General features: G+C 34.6%; 4 protein-coding genes across 8 annotated transcripts; all 4 read left to right on the forward strand.

Annotated features, from left to right (window-relative positions):
* Positions 1-3,911: 3,911 nt before the first annotated feature.
* On the forward strand, positions 3,912-5,319 carry LOC131600544 (protein BIG GRAIN 1-like B). The gene has a single exon (XM_058872688.1). The coding sequence runs from the start codon at positions 4,073-4,075 to the stop codon at positions 5,123-5,125; it is 1,053 nt and encodes a 350-aa protein (XP_058728671.1). The 5' UTR covers positions 3,912-4,072; the 3' UTR covers positions 5,126-5,319.
* A 2,008-nt stretch (positions 5,320-7,327) lies between these two features.
* LOC131598525 (pyrophosphate-energized vacuolar membrane proton pump 1-like) lies at positions 7,328-8,141 on the forward strand. The gene is made up of 3 exons (XM_058871114.1): positions 7,328-7,395; positions 7,590-7,676; positions 7,772-8,141. The coding sequence occupies exons 1-3, from the start codon at positions 7,328-7,330 to the stop codon at positions 8,139-8,141; spliced, it is 525 nt and encodes a 174-aa protein (XP_058727097.1).
* A 121-nt stretch (positions 8,142-8,262) lies between these two features.
* On the forward strand, positions 8,263-11,945 carry LOC131600545 (probable WRKY transcription factor 21). Of its 5 annotated transcripts, none has more exons than XM_058872691.1 (6): positions 8,263-8,559; positions 8,663-8,713; positions 9,333-9,458; positions 9,947-10,182; positions 10,299-10,358; positions 10,587-11,945. In XM_058872691.1, the coding sequence occupies exons 1-4, from the start codon at positions 8,324-8,326 to the stop codon at positions 10,023-10,025; spliced, it is 492 nt and encodes a 163-aa protein (XP_058728674.1). In that variant the 5' UTR covers positions 8,263-8,323; the 3' UTR covers positions 10,026-10,182; positions 10,299-10,358; positions 10,587-11,945. The 5 variants fall into 5 exon arrangements, with proteins under 5 accessions (XP_058728674.1, XP_058728675.1, XP_058728672.1 ...); XM_058872692.1 differs by having other exon boundaries at positions 10,299-10,339; XM_058872689.1 differs by having other exon boundaries at positions 9,947-10,358.
* A 2,314-nt stretch (positions 11,946-14,259) lies between these two features.
* Positions 14,260-17,072, forward strand: LOC131598526 (PKS-NRPS hybrid synthetase cheA-like). The gene is made up of 4 exons (XM_058871115.1): positions 14,260-15,648; positions 15,729-16,396; positions 16,509-16,765; positions 16,887-17,072. Exons 1-4 carry the CDS (start codon positions 14,408-14,410, stop codon positions 17,043-17,045), a joined length of 2,325 nt encoding a protein of 774 aa, XP_058727098.1. The 5' UTR covers positions 14,260-14,407; the 3' UTR covers positions 17,046-17,072.
* Positions 17,073-17,195: the final 123 nt, after the last annotated feature.

A 17,195-nucleotide genomic window follows, 5' to 3' on the forward strand; every position in this document is an offset into this window, starting at 1 on the left:
TACTAAAACCGATGTAAAAAGCTATCTATTACATCGGTGCAGAGTTATAACCGATGTAAAATGTGGCTTATGTTTTTCAAATAAAAAATTTCAATATTTTTCACATCAGACATTTTCCCTAAACCGATGTGAAAAGCAGTCTATTACATCGGCCACGTTTAGAAACCGATGTAAAAGGTCGCGTATTTTTTTTTAATTAATTTTTTTATTGTTTTTCACATCAGACCTATGAAATCAACCGATGTGGTATGATAACTTTCACATCGGGCTCTGACCCGATGTAAAATGTCTTAGACTTTTTACATCGCCTGTGTTTACATCGGGCATAAAACCGATGTAAAAAGTCTTTTTCGCCCGATGTAAAAACTATTTTCTGTACTAGTGATTAGCTTTATCTTCAAAGAAAGTCTCTCTATACAAGAACAAGAAATAGAGCTATTTACCTCAAGATTTCTTTTTGGCCATTTCTTGGCAATTTCTAAAAGAAAAATATATGATTGGGGTTGTGTGGGTCTCATGCTAAAAACATCTATGTTTTCCTTTTACCCTACCAACTAAAACTCCTCCTTTGCTCACATATCAAATATTGCATTAATGTAACGAAATGTTCTATATTTGACTCCGGATCCAATCCTTGACCACACAATACCTCAAGCACCGACCCTACCAAGTATTAAATTCCGTTGAAGATCAATTAACCATAAGAAATCGAAAGTACATTAGATCATTGTCGAATTGTTGGTGGAATCCAGCCTCACATTTTCTCATTTTCTAATTATTCATCACATTACATGCACTTGAATTCAAAGACCAATTCAATGACCTTTCTATGTCACGTTTTTTCATTTCCTTCAACTAAGGGTACATATGGGTCATCATGGTTGTATATATCATAGTTTATGTCTTGAAATTCATCAACATAGAGGAAACCAAATATTTGAAGCATGTGGTGATGACAAGTGTTTTGGGGGCAAATCGTTGATTTTCTTGGATATAATAGCTATGGTGGGGTTTGATGGATCTTAGTGTAAGTCCAATATATCATTCTCAATTGGGTTAATGATGGAGTTTTGATTTTGATATAGTTGATACTTGGTCACCTTGTGAAATTAATCAATGACTGTAGCAAGCAATTGTAATGGTAATGAATGTGAAATTTGTGTATTATTTGATCATACCCATGCGCACAATAATTTGATTTCATTAAATTTGTCAGTTGGAGGGGTTTCATATAGATAGTTACATGACAAATAACCGATTTAGACATTTTTCTTTGTGTGGAGCAAGGTGTTTCGTTTTTGTCATGACAAAAGTCCATGTGACCTTAAGTTTATATACTTACAAAATATTTATTAACTAGTATTGTTTTGAATATGTACTGTGATGGAGTTTTTACCAAGCTCGAGCAAGAGCTAACATCTTTGGAAAAATTTTACTCTATATCACATAACCTATTATTTTGGGGGTTGAGGTTTCGTATAAGTCTCTAGTGTGAAAAACTTCTCGCCGTATATGTTTTCGTGTGGTACTCAAGGGCATGGATTCGCCAAAGGTCGTATGAAGGTCTAAAAGGTTCTCATTTTCCTGATTGACAAGATAATTGTTTCTCCTTTGGATGAGGGAGTTAGATCCTCTGTATATGCATTCTTTTGCGTCTCTTTCTCTCTTCTATGCTTTGTTTTCCATGTCTTTTATGTAACATTCCCCCATCACCATTATCTCTTTCATTGAGTCTGCAGGTTTTTGAACGAGGAATTCGTTGAAGTGTTTGACCTTGAATTCATTCTGAAAGGCCACCATTAATATAGTCTAGTTAGGATTTACCACCTTAATGGCAGATTCATTGAAATGTGTCAGGTATTTGTGCAAGGACTCTAAATGCCTTCGAAGTACATTGAATAACTTGAATGGACACCTTATGATACTTACTCGCTGAAAACGGATGGATCAGTTTCTTGGACAAGTTGTAATAGCTGATTATAGAGAATTGATAGGGTTCATATACTAGCACAAGACCACCTCCTTCAAGGTTCTGAAGAGAAGCTAACACTTGAGTGAATCCACGACACCTATAATCATCATTTGTGTATTGAAGATAGTGACGTGCTCTTGAGGATCTTCTTTATATCAAATGTCACCAAAGTGCGGTTGGATATCCAAAACTTCTATGCCTTCTTGCTGGTCTTCGTCGTCTTGTCATCGTTGTTGTTGGATGATTTGGACAGTGGTGTGTGGGGTTTGGTTCTAGAAATGCAATTCATTCATAACGACCTCTAAGGGTGGTAAACGGGCATGCACTCCCTATTTAGGCCCGCTTCACAAAAGCTTGCAAAAAATAGGACGGGTGGAGCGAATATAGTTAAGGGTACAGGTTAAAACCTTGACCCTCCCTGCAAAAAGTGAGGGTGGTGCAGAGCGGACTTGCGGACACTATACCTCTAAAGCTTAAAAATTGAAAAAGTTTATAATAATTTTTGCGTCCACAAAAGTCTACGAAAAATGGGACGGGTGGGACAAGCTTAATAGAGGATGCAAACCTAAAATCTTGGCCGGTCCCGTGAAAAAGTGTGGGCAAAATGTGTATGTCTGACGAGGTAACCCCGTTTTACCACCCCTAACGACCTCCATATTTGGAAGAACCTCTTGGCCGCCAATACTGAATGAAACTCGTGTGGCCACCATTGTGAAACGATGACGAGGTTAACAAAAATCTTGAAAAGGTGCGGTCCATGAGTTTTTTAATTGAGTCACACGGTAGGCGTTCACTGTACTTGTTGTGAGTACAATAGTAGAGACCATGTCTAAGATAAGCCAATCGAATGTATTTAGTTCGTGATATGAAAAAGTGATCATCAGACCTAGCCTTTGAGGTAGATACATACCTTTTGTGACCAAGTAAAATGCGTAGATTCTTGCGACTACATTCTCATTTTTGACTCACAAGACCCCACTCTATCAAGAAGTGTGGTTGTTGACTCATCACCTAGAATACAACAAGATCTGGTGAGATGACCTTAATGCCAAATCACATGTTCATATCATCGAGTCTCATTTAATTTCTCTTTTCTCATGTCATGTTGTCATCGGTGAATGGACCTAGGTTGTTAATCTCACGTGAACTTAAGCCACAATAAACATAATAGTGATAAATATGATTGGATCTCAACCCCAAAAACTAGTTCAAGAAGTGAGGTTGTCCTCACATATTTATACACCCAGAGCATATTTATACCCCAAAAGCATATTTATCAAATAGTTCATAACCCTCCAAACACAAAGCTTATTAGAAGGAAGTGATTAAAAAGAGATACAACAATCCAATTATTTCTTAAAACTAGTATTTAATGAACATCAATTTCTTATAACTCAACACCTCAAAAAATTATTACATAAACTTCACAGATAACTTGTACAAATATTTAATTGCAATCATGTATACACAATTATAACTATAATATATTTTTTAGGACTTAAAATACATTAATATAAAAATAACATTATTATCCGATGAACTACGATCTTGATCGTCTAAATCTCTCTCTTATATTTATGTGTACGGTTTAACAAGAGGCATGTCATTAAACTTAACCAAAATAATTCAACTCATCATAATATATTAAAAACATAAATCAATCAAACAATTCATAAATAATTAATATATAATAACTATTGATCATAATTAGTACTACTATTAAGTATTAACAATAATTTATTAACTAGTACAATATTCTCTCCATTATAATTTTTACACATGAGGAGGATGATATATTTCCGTATTGGGAAAGCTCTCCTCACTAACTCAATATGGCATACCACACCACTTTTGCCACATCAGCATATGTACAACATGACACTCACTTACTCACTCTTTCTACCCTTTATAAACTCACCCTCTCCCCTTCTACCCTTCATTCAAACTCCTCTCACAACCCATACCATCTCTTCTCCTTTTCTCATACAATTCTCATACAACTTCAATTGATTTCAACACCTCCCTAACTACCATATCCTTCTCTTTTCACCCTACCTCATCAATTCCTAGTTGCTCTTATTTTCCCACCAAATTCATTGCATGGCCAAAATGTACAAATTGGAAAAAACATCTACAAAACACGACAGGTTCCTAAACCCTTCATTCTCTTCCACTCTCCTAGACCAAATTTACCGTTCCATCGACGATGGAGAAACAACACCAACCACATTTTACAGAGAACAAAAGCCAACGGTTATCAACAAACTAGTAACAACCGATAGAAAACAAAACTACAACAAACCAAAAACCGAAAAAGCCATCCCTGTCGTGAAAAAACCCGACAGCAGAAAATTCCATCACCGCGATCACGAACAAGATGCTCTGTTCTTCAGTTCCACTTCCATTTCCTCCGATTCTAGCTCCGCCGGATTCTCCTCCGACACAGACTCCCTATCACGTACCTTCATTCCACCGAGACCTAAACCCGTAAGAACAAGCGCGTCGTTCCGATTCGAAGGCGAGAAACAGAGGAATCACGTTATCGACTGTTTTCATCGAAGTTCAGAAACCAAACAGCGCACAGAAAATCGCGGCGAGGAAGCGATTTTAATAAAAAGCAAATCAAGAGCGGTTAAGATTTACAACAATTTGAAGAAAGTGAAGCAACCGATTTCACCAGGAGGAAGACTCACGAGTTTTCTTAACTCTCTGTTTCATAACAATAATAACAATAATGAGAAGAAAACTAAAGGTTCTTCTTGTTGTAAAGACGAACGAAAAAAAGTAGCTTCCACTACGTGTTCTTCTGCTTCTTCGTTTTCACGGTCTTGTTTGAGTAAAACGGCGTCGTTTTGTCATAGAGATAACTACAAAACGGTGCGTTTTTGTGGCGTGGAAGAAGGTAGGGTTAAAGTGGAGGAAGCTACTAGAAAGTTTTTGAATGAGTATCGTTGTAATAGCTACAACAAGAAGAATAATGATTTAGTTTTGTTAAAGGATTTGCGTGTTAATCAGAATGATGATGAAGATGATGATGACGTGGCGAGTTGTGCGAGTTCTGATTTGTTTGAGTTGGATCATTTGGGTGTGTTGGGAGATGGTAGGTATTGTGAGGAGCTTCCTGTGTATGGAACAACTCGTGTTAAATGTTAATTAATTAGTACTAATCATGTTATTAGTACTAATGATGTTATTAGTACTAATAAATTATTGTTAATGATGGAGTCATTATAATCTAGAAGTCTGTCATAGATATAGGAATAACAGAACCATTTTGATATTTGTTTGGTTGTTTTCTTAACTATATTTGTATGATTAAATACGAATAGAAGAACCATTTTGATATATGTTTGGTTGTTTTCTTTAAGTTCCTTATGTTTTCATGATTAAAGTTGGCAAAGAATGATAAACTAATTTTGTAACTTGATGGTTTAACGGTTGCAACCGCGTAAAAAATTTCGTGACTTCGATAAGTACAATTGTTTCGACATTGATTACGGTCGTCACAATATGAATTAATCATAATTTATTCTCTATCACAAAAATAATAAATTGCAGTATCATTATTAACTCCTTTTGATACAGTTTTGCCGCAGTAAGAGACCGATCTTTAAAATCTTGTAACATGTTTTGGTGTATGTGTAATATTGTTGTAGCTGTCATAGAATCTGCTGTATTTTTTGAAATGATCAAGAATATGATGTAAAGAAGAGTGAATGGGATACTTGTGAAAAAGTGTTGTGGGGATACGTTAATTTTGGATGATCTCTCATGATAAAGCATTTTCAATGGAAACTTAGTGAGAGAATAGGTTTAAGGGAAAAGGAAGAAAAAGAAGAGGGAAAAACGAGAGATTCGAGATTGCAATCACAAGCAAACTGAGTGAAAGGGTTTTGATGCTGATGGTAAAGGCAAAGGCAGATCTTCATCCATCGGAATAGATAAAGTCATCTAAGACTAATAAAGCTTTTGCTTTAATTTATCTCTTTCTTTATAAAAAAAACAAAATTTCTTTCATTTTAAGTTCTTCTTACTTACTAGCACTAGTACAAAAAGAACAATATAATTTTAAAATTTACACCCAATATTCTAAAAACGGGTGTAAATAAGAAATTTGATAGCAATTTTATAAATAAAATTTTATTTTAAGTATTAACATGTAATAAATTACACTCTATTTATTAAAAATCGGGTGTAAATTAAAAATATTATTATAATCCTATCTCAATTACTCCCATTTAATTTAAAACGGGTGTAAATTTTGCTTAAAAAGTTAATTAATTTTATAACTCAATTTCACACCACAAATGGACATATCACGATCTTCAAACATTCGTTCCAACATACAACTATTCAGATCGCAGCAAAGCAACACACAAAACCCATCATCCATCTGCAGCACATCGACAGATCCTCCGTCTTTAATATCAACTTTCAGCACTGATTTCCTCTGATCTTCAACGCGAGCTTCACCTCACAGACCACATCATCATCATCGGCGGAAACTGACACACACAACTGCAACGATTCGAGAACGCAGCTGAGCTCAATGCAGCAACGTCATCGATCATCATTATCTGATTCAATCAGCAATAACGATTCAGGACACTTCTCCGATGATATTTTCGCTCATTTTTAACCAAAACCAAAGCCACCCTAATTCTCACCATCAAAACGAGGTTGAGATTCTATCTGATTACTAATCAAGTGTTAGTTTTCTCGCGTGCGTGTATCACACCCAAGTAAGTTCTCACTGTTCCTCTTGCATATTTAACTCCGAATTTTATGATTCTTTTTTCTTGTAATTTCTCAACAATTTGTTTATGCTAAATGTAAAATTAATAGGTAAATTTGAACTTTCAAGTGTGAGATGCATCAGATTCATGGAAAGTGTTTGTAAAAATGTATGTTTGAACTTTGAAGGACCTCTTCATATTTACTATGTTTGGGTAAGCTGCTCATTATATCATCCATTTATTTGTTCACTATCTTAGGTATCAGTTACTAATATTCTTTAAGGATGTTGAATTAATAACATTAGTTGACCCACTTGTATCTCTATAATTCTAATCATTTGCTCTAAGGTTTGATGAATTGCATTACTCTTTACTATGTAATCTGAATATTGTATACTATCGAATCTTTTTAGGTATATGTTATTATTTTTTCAATATTAATCAACTGCGAAACCACTCGGATAATTTTCGAGCCATGCAATGCATTTTGAATGTAGCTAGTTATACTCATACCTGCTACTCTGAAAAGATCTTCAACTGAATCTGGTAGAATTGTGAGCTTTCATGTTGTTCCAATTTCGCTTTTCCATTGGGGTGGTGTCCGTGGATTTTGACTCTAATGGGAACTAGGCTTGACGGTGGGCTGGAATTTTCTGTTTGTCCTGCAGAAACCTTGAATGTCAGATGGTTTTTGTTTTAATGCTCCTACACAATGTCTACCCACTAGTATAGTGTTAGCATCTCTTACTGTTTATACTAGACATAATATTAAGGTTACCTTCTTCATGATACTCTGAAGCTTCTTCATTTACTAAATAATGATTTAAATGATAAATTTTGAACAGTCTTGGTACTTAATGGATTGGTTTTGGCTCTTGCAGGCAGCTATTCTTGTGTGTATCTGTTGGTCTTTGGGCAGGTCTTATCATTGGATTTGTTACTGAATACTATACCAGTAATGCATACAGGTAAGCAATTATGAATCCTATTTTGCAATTTCACCTTCATTCATCCAATTGGTTAGATACTAACAGGACTTGCATTTTCTTTCTGGTTTTTGCAGCCCTGTGCAAGATGTTGCTGATTCCTGCAGGACTGGTGCTGCTACCAATGTTATCTTTGGCCTTGCCTTGGGATACAAGTTTGTTATCATTCCAATTTTTGCCATTGCAATTAGTATTTTTGTTAGTTTTAGTTTTGCTGCCATGTATGGTGTTGCTGTTGCCGCTCTTGGAATGTTGAGTACCATAGCAACCGGATTAGCCATTGATGCATACGGTCCAATCAGTGACAATGCCGAAGGTATTGCTGAGATGGCTGGAATGAGTCACAGAATTCGTGAAAGAACCGATGCTCTTGATGCTGCAGGAAACACAACTGCTGCCATTGGAAAGGTTCAGTTTTCCACTTTTTTCTTCTTTCTTTTCACCTAGTTCAATCTGAAGAATTTCTTAATTTAAGAAGCTTTTCTTCTTTTTTCCTTCACTTTGTTCCGCTTCCTCAAAACATGTTTATAATTGAAGGATATTCAATATATTTGGGTATTTCAGGCATAACTCTGTACTTGTGACGACTATCTTTCTTCCACACACTAATTGTTTAGAGTGAATTACACATGCCTAAAACCAAGAACAAGAGCAATGGACATAAAACCAAGTTCGGAGATGACAAGGATGGAAACACCTTGCCTTCAGGACCAGTGAAGCGGAAAAGGATGCGTCCTGCTAATCAGAAGAGAACAGCTGCATCTGAGATGTCTGCCTCAGCACAACTCGTGTTAGATGCAACAGGGAGCAGGTGCAACCGGAAAAACAGTCCTATTTGGTTTACTTTAGTTGCTTCAGAAGACCAGTAAGTTACCTTTCTATATGCAATCTCTATTCTATTGATCTTATAAATCATAAGTTATTTATTTCTATGGATCCTAAAGCATTGCATTGACCTTGTTATTCAGGAATGGAGAAATTTCCTTGCCACAGATCTCTGCTTGCTATTTAAAAATAAAGTAAAATTTTCAACTCATGTACTCTTTCTGCTTCTCTTTTTCATTCTCACCATTTTTTTCTTGAAATTTAGCAAGCAAATTAACCTGTGAATCAACATGACAGAAATCACCCCTTTCCACATTTTTTCAGTTCGTGCTAGATGTTTATAAAATGATATGAAAATGTGGTTTTGTATGCTGATTTATAATCTCATAATAGAACTATAATATAATGTTTGTAAGTCTAATTAACCACTTTAGTTAGGCTGAAATTTAAGTTCCCAAGGAGTAAATTAAACGTAAAGGTAAAACAAAAAGATTGTTTTTTTACATATGAAAGATGTCTTAGATAAAAAAATCACCTTTTTAAATAGATGATTGTTGAATGACACAAATCTAATTTCGTGAAATGACTGTGAGTGAAGTTAAGTGAAAAATGAATGTTTTGTTATTTCTTTATTGTTCAAACTTTCGCTCTCTTTAACACTCGTATTCATAACAATTTTGCTATAAAAGCTAATATGGTCTTTTCTCGCATCCAAATTTGGCTTGTGTTTGTTGAGTTCATAAATTTAGACTTTAGAGTTTCAAGAATCTCTTATAATATGACATTAATAACTTTATATGTCTTTATTCACAGGAAGCATAGAGTGAAGATATCAATTAAGGCGCCTGCTATCAGCAACAAACTTGCTGATATCCCTCCTGATGATTACTCGTGGAGGAAGTACGGGCAGAAGCCGATCAAGGGCTCTCCTCACCTAAGGTATATTCAAGTTCAACCTTTGCTTCTAGAAAATTGATTTTATGGTGTTATCTTTCTCTGTGGGATATTATAGTTTGTTAACATGATCATGATGTACTAGCCTGTTGGGATTTTGATAATTCTTGTTTGTGTATATGTTGATTGGAGTTTTCTAAGAAATTCTCGGTCGAGTCATTCCGATTTCTCCTAAATTTTTGTATGTGGTGTCAAATGCAAAATAGTATCTTTTCATTTTGTACGATAAATCATGTATCGTCACTGGATTGAAAAGTAAACCAACTTATTCAGATATGTTGGATTGGTGATTATATTAAAGCTTTCATGTACAAGTTACTTGCTATATAAGTAACCATATTCACCTGTATGAAAGGATGATGATGAGTAATGAAAATTCTGCAACCTATCTTTCTTCTTCACTCTCTTTTTTGCATTTTTACATGCTTAGCTTGATTCTTAATACTAAAATATTACCTGTATATATATTTTAGGACTGAATCGGATTTGATCGAAGAGATTATCAAAACAGTTTTACTAAAATTGAGTCACAAGTATACAAATGAACTCTGATGCTTGTTCTTACCAGATGAAAACTATTCAAGCATTGAGTCATTAGTAAAATATGATTCAGGAGAAGTTAAAATAATTGGAATATGGGGCATGGGAGGCATAGGAAAGACAACCCTTGCTGCTGCCATATTTCAGAAGGTCTCTTCCCTATATGAAGGTAGTTGTTTACACTATATGAGGTGATCATGTATTCTAGTTTTGAAAGTTGTAGTGCCACAAAAATCAACCGTTGGAGAAAACTCAAAGCTGCCTCTTCTACATTTAATGTGTTAGATTTTGGGGCGAAAGGTGATGGACGCGCCGACGACAGAAAGGTGACTGAAAATAAGACTAGTATGTTTGTCTATTTATTTCTCTGTCTATCTGACTGTTGTTTAATGTGAGGGTGAAAAGTGTTAACCTAACGGTTTCTACGACTATTGTACCGTAAAATAGTTGTAGAGGATTCTAACACGATTATCCGATATACACTTGAAATTTATTAATGTTTATGAGTATTTTTAATCATATAGATACTCAATTACTTAGAACTATTCTCATTTTTGTTTTACAAAATGACAGGCTTTTGAAGATGCATGGGCAGCTGCTTGTAAGATTGAGGCTTCAACAATGGTTGTTCCATCTGGTTCTGTTTTTCTTGTAAAACCAATTTCATTCTCTGGCCCTAATTGTTAGCCAAACATTGTTTTTCAGGTGAATTTTGAGTTTGTCTTATTCACTTTTCTTACATTTTCATGCATTCTATGTCAAGTCAAATACATAATGTTTTAGAATTTAATTCATCAAATTTTTTACATTATAAACTAATCATCTAGGCCGGTCTAAGGCCAAGCCAATAAAACAAGGGCTTTGAGCCTAAAAATATATTTTACTATATAATTTTTTAAAATTTTAATTATGACTACATAAAATTACACATACGATTATTAGTTTAAAATTTTAAATTCAATATTCTTATATTGAACAATTAAAAATCACATTTAAACTTAGATTATGATTGTGAATGGACGTATGCGTGAATGAGGTGAATTTGATTTGAATATTTTTACACTAAAAATGTATAAAATTAAAACTCTATTTAATATATTGTTGTATGTGAAAACAAATGCAGTTAGAGTCGGGGTGTACCCAAAGGAGCCTTAATCGAAATCTTTCTCCTCTCTTGTCTACACTTCACCTATAATTTATTTTCTATTCTATTATCAAGTGTCTTTTTGCGTCATATACGACTCATATTCATGCTAGAAATATCCAGCAGGGTTGATTGTTGTATTCTTTTATTCTTTCTTTGTGGCCATTCTATCTTCCGTGACCTGTTTGGTTGTGAAAAGAGACGTCAATGCTTGGAGCTTGGAACCCAAGCTAAGGTTGCTAACTAACTATGTATTGTATTTGTTTTGGAATCTGAAACTTCACTGTTAAATATTTCCAGGGAGTGTTTGGCTCTGCATTTCAAGTTGGTGTGACTACTTGGTGTTTGCACCAGACAGGGCCTGTTTTTGTTTCCATGTTTAAGCCTATAGGAATTGTGATATCGGTGGTTTAAGACTAAAACCTTTGTTAACATTTTTTAAGAAATTAGAGGTTTGTTGTGTGGCTCTGAATTGCTATATAATGAATAATTTTGTAGACTTTGCTTGAGAAGATGAAGTCGGTGTACACGAATGTAGAAGGTTTTCCTCCGGATCGAATTGTGGAAAGCAATTGCTTCTCCAGGGCGTGGTATTTTGGCCATGGATGAATCCAATGCTACATGTGGAAAGCGGTTGAATTCAATTGGACTAGAGAACACCGAAGCTAACCGTCAAGTATGGCGTAAAATTATATATGAAGAAAGTGTTATGACTTGGTTAAAATATAATTTTTATGTGTATGATTTTATAGTACTTGAAATATTATGAATGCACATGATTTTGTATACTTTTTGGTTAATATTAAAAATATTTTAACTTAGTTAAAATATGATTTTTATGTGTATGATTTTATAGTATTTGCAATATTATGACTGAAAATGAAATATAACTAAATGGTGTATATGAAATAGGGTGTAAATAGATTTAAATATAATATAATTGTTCATTCATAAATGACGTATTTACACCCGATTTTTATTAAAATAGGGTGTAATTAAGAAAGTATCTACACCCAATTTTAATTAAAACAAGGTGTAATTAAAACGTAATTACGCCCAATTACACCCGATTTTTATTAAAACAGGGTGTAATTAAAACGTAGTTACACCCAATTACACCCGATTTTTATTAAAACAGGGTGTAATTAAAACGTAGTTACGCTCAATTACACCCGATTTTTATTAAAACAGGGTGTAATTAAAAAGTAATTACACCTAATTACACCCGATTTTTATTAAAACAGGGTGTAATTAAAAACGTAATTACACCCGATTTTTATTAAAATAGGGTGTAATTAAAAACGTAATTACACCCGATTTTTGTTAAAATAAGGTGTAACGTAGAACATATTTACACCCGATATTCTTAAAATAGGGAGTAATTACGAACGTATTTACACCCGTTTTACACCCGTTTTAAACGGGTGTAAATGCGTTAGACATTTCTCACCCTGTGGATATACACCCGATTTTTATTAAAAATAATGGGTGTAAATTTAATAAAAAACGGGTGTAAATTAACATTTTTGTACTAGTGTAGTAAAACTTTATACTATTTTGAAATTCACATATTCCTCTAAACTTGAAGATTGAGCTACCACTCACTCTCTTGTGTATGCAATATTAGGGACACCCTTCTTTGGGAAACTCGTAAGAAGCTTTTGTTGTTGGAAGGGTTTTGGTTAGTTATAAGTATCCATGTGATTAGTAGGTCTCTCGAAGACTGCACAAAAAAGTGGAAAATTGGGTTGAATGAAAGAAAACATTGGGTTGCTAATGTTGTTTGTGGTTTGTTTATGTGGTCCACACTAAAGTTCTCAAACAATCTTTGTCTATGTTATGCTGGAAAAGACAAAGTCATGGACATTGGTGATCCCTAGAACTAGAAAGAACAAGTGATCAAACTGTTATCATTGCCTTGATTAAAGATTTTTTATTTTCACATTCCAACATTTTGGTTTGGGTCAATATCAACACCTTTTTTTAGTGGTGAAAAAATGATTTAGATCATCTACTTGTGGTTTTGTGAGTGTGATAAAAGAGATTGAAAATATGAGAAAAAAAAGTTGAGAAAAAAAACATATTTTAGTATTTTAATAGAAATTTCAAGAAAAAATTCTTGAGGACTAGAATATACCAAAATAATTTACGTTGATTTATAATAAATCTCCATACTCTAGTGCAATTTTTTATTTCTAATCTCATTTAGTACTTTCAATTTTTTTCTGATGTATTTCTCTATTCTTTTCATAATTGTACTATATATATTTTTTAAGTACAGAGTTTTTTTAAATTCTATTTATTGTAATGATGATTTTATATGGGTGGTTCCACTAATGCACCTATTAAAAATCAAGCTTCCCTTTGACGTCCATTATCAAAGTGACGGTTCTGGCTATTTTTTGTAATTTTTACCATTTATTTTTTAGAATATTGGAGATTGAAGAACCATGTCACAAATTGCAACATGTGTCGGATTCTTTATCATCACCATCAATTTTGCATCCATCATTAAGGTCAATGTAGGCACCATTGTTGTTGTTGTTACCATTGCAATGTTTTCTATCATTGTTGTTGTTACAACCTCCGTCATTGTCGTTATCGCAGTCTCTTTCACTGACATTGTCGTGGCCTCTACCATTGACATTATCGGGACCTCTTCCACGACTGATGCTAATTAGTGAAAAACGTCGTCACCATTGCTTATAGTCGAACTAGTCAGGGTTAGTGGCCATCAAATAGAATATACGTCATTGAATTGGGTTGGGTCATAAGAAGTCAATTTATAGTACAAATTATCGAAAATTTTACTTCGTACCCCTACAATTGCCCTTCTACCCCTACAATTTTGTAAAAATGCCAACTTTACCCTCAATAGTTAATAACCATTTTACCATTTTACTTTTTACCATTCATCTAAAAAGTCAAAAAAATTCAAATCTGCACCCCTACGCACCTTCAATTCGGAACACTTCTGGTAAGTCATCCGGTTCACAAATTAACAAACCGGAACACATTATACAAGTCATCCGGTTTGCTTTTTTTTCTTCCCGGAAGATATTCTAAAACTGTTCCGGTAATACGAAAATCAAACCGGAACAGATAAGCAAAGTGTTCCGGTGCATTTGTAATCAAACCGGAACGGTTTTGAAAAGTGATCCGGTGAACTTGATATCAAACCGGAACAGATTGGAAAACTGTTCCGGAACGCATTTTGTATTTTTAAATTTTTGGTTTTTTTTTTGTAGGTATGGAAGTTCCGCTCCAAATTTGTCGGAAAAACGAGACAGCTATAGATACCACTGATGTTTTCACAACTTCACAGAGATTTGTCACACGGGAAGAAGTTATCCGCTGGGTTAAAGAGACCGGAATCAACAATAAAGTGACTGTTATCATAGCGCGTTCAGACACTGAAACAGGCAAAAGAGGAAGAAGTAACAAAGTTATATTTGCGTGCGATAAAGGTGGAAAATATAAGGATAAAAGTGAGACTCAAAGTGCTACTAAGAGATGTGGATGTCCATTCAAAATCAGATCGACTCCGGCAAAAGATGGGTCTGGATGGAAGGTTGATGTAAAATGTGGAGTTCATAATCATGGTTTACCAGATAGATTAGAAGGCCATTCATTTGTTGGTAGGTTGACAACAGATGAGAAGCAGCATGTTGCTGATTTGACAAAGAGACATGTTCCGCCTAGACACATATTGACTTCCTTGCAAGAGCGAGATCCTGAGAACGTCACTCGGATCACGCAAATATACAAGCATAAAAGTGTGATTGAAGCGGAGATAAGAGGTCCAAGAAGTGAGATACAACATTTGCTTAAGCTTATAGAGGAGGCGAACTATGTTTATTGGAGTAGGAAACGGGATGATTGTGAAGTTGTGAGAGATATTTTTTGGGCTCATCCAGATTCGGTAAAGTTGCTGAATCTTTTTCCTACTGTCTTGATTATGGACGCCACTTATAAGACCAACAAATATAGACAACCTCTGTTTGAAATAGTTGGTATGACATCGACCGAGTTGACATTTGCGGTTGCATTTGCTTATATGGAGTGTGAGCAGACAGAGAGTTATATTTGGGTCTTGGATAAGCTGAAGCAATTGTTTGTGAAGAAAGATGTGGTTCCACAAGTGATTTTGACGGATAGAGATCTTGCTTTGATGAAAGCAGTTGAAGTTGTTTTTCCTACGACGCATAACTTGCTATGTCGCTTTCATATTAACCAAAATGTTGGGATGAAATACAAGGAATATGTGATGAAAGACATGCGAGAGACGATAGGCACATTGTGGAAAGATGTTGTATGGGCTAGTAATGAGGTTGAGTATGGTGTACGGTTGCAATATCTTGAACAAGCATGCTTTGCTTGTACTAACTTCCTCGATTACGTGAAGAACACTTGGTTGATCCCACATAGGCAAAGATTTGTAGGCGCATGGATTAATCTAGTGCTTCATTTTGGTAACACCACGACAAATCGGTATGTCATAATTCTTAAAATATTTATTTAGTATTAATTTTTGGAATATTATATGTTTATACATTCTTTGTTTATTTTAGGGTTGAATCTGCACATTGGAAGCTAAAGCAGATGTTAGGAAACAGCCTTGGTGACATGGTCAAAGTTTGGGAAGCTATGAATTCTAACCTAAAAATCCAAATAGGTAACATTCGAGCTTCGTTTCAAAAAAGTTTTTATGAGGTTGAGCACGCACACATTAGTCCATTTTATGATAATTTGCGTGGTTCAGTATCGAGAGCTGCTTTGAGACGCATTGCAGAAGAGTTATCGAGGCTTGATTATGTGTTAAATAGTAGGGAAACATGTGGTTATACTATGAGAACAAGTTATGGGCTACCTTGTGCTTGTGAGATGGGAAGATCGATTGTTGTTGGAATCCCATTACAAATAGAAAGTGTTCATCTTCAATGGAGGATACTATCTATGGAAGGTGACTTGCCTTTAGATGAGGAAGCTGGTTCGGAGGTTGATATGAATAATGCAATTGATGAATTGTGGAGAAGGTTTAAATCACTAGATGTTGTTGGAAAAAGAGCATTGAAAAGTAGGGTTTGTGAAATTGCATATCCCACAACAACTTCATTGTGTCCACCACCTGAGAAAATAAAAACTAAAGGCGGAGTGAAGAGGAAAGGGAAGAAACCAGTTGGGTATGATGTTTATAGGGATCCTTCAGGTTTTGAGTATGCTGATCTGGCGTCTCAATGTTCACAAAAACAATCGCAAGCATCACAAACTTCCAGGAAGCAATCACAATCAAAGAAGCAATCACAAGCAAAGGATGAGGATTTCACTCTTCAGTTTCCTTGTCATATTAGGCCATATATTACCGAGATTGTTCGGTCTAAGTTTATCCGAAGTGAGAAATGGATTGTTGATAGATCATGTTGGTTTTCAACCACCGGAGAAATGGTTGACACTACCAGAGATGGGTTATTTGATAGCGAATCGGTATAACATTATTCTTGTGCTGCTTGGTAACCCTTGCTTGACCTTTTTTCCTATGACAACAACATTTTCTCCAAGTGCTCCTACATATTGCATTGGCCTTGTCAACAGGAATCATTATCTTCGGGTAACCTTTATATATATTTTATTTAATTACTTATATAATTACTTATTTAATTACTTATTTAATTACTTATATAATTACTTATTTAATTACTTTGTTAATTATTTTTATGTCATGAAATCAGGTTAATATGAAAGAAGGCTTCCCGCTGCCACCCGTCACGGTAGATTGGATGAAGTTTCGTCTTCAAGTGGCGACATCTTGGATGTTAGGATTTGCTGGACGTCTTCAACATTGGCATCATCTTACGCCTATGTTACCATCACGTGTTAATATAGATTAATTAAGTGACTTTAATTTATATGTAATATTTTAACTAAAAACGTCTTAGATTGAGTTATTTTATTTACATCTTAGAAGTTTTTATTTTATTTACAAAAAAACACTAAATTATTATAACATTGAATATAGAACATTAAAACATGATAACAAT

Source organism: Vicia villosa, linkage group LG4 (genome assembly GCF_029867415.1).
Source record: "Vicia villosa cultivar HV-30 ecotype Madison, WI linkage group LG4, Vvil1.0, whole genome shotgun sequence".
Taxonomy (NCBI): Eukaryota; Viridiplantae; Streptophyta; class Magnoliopsida; order Fabales; family Fabaceae; genus Vicia; species Vicia villosa.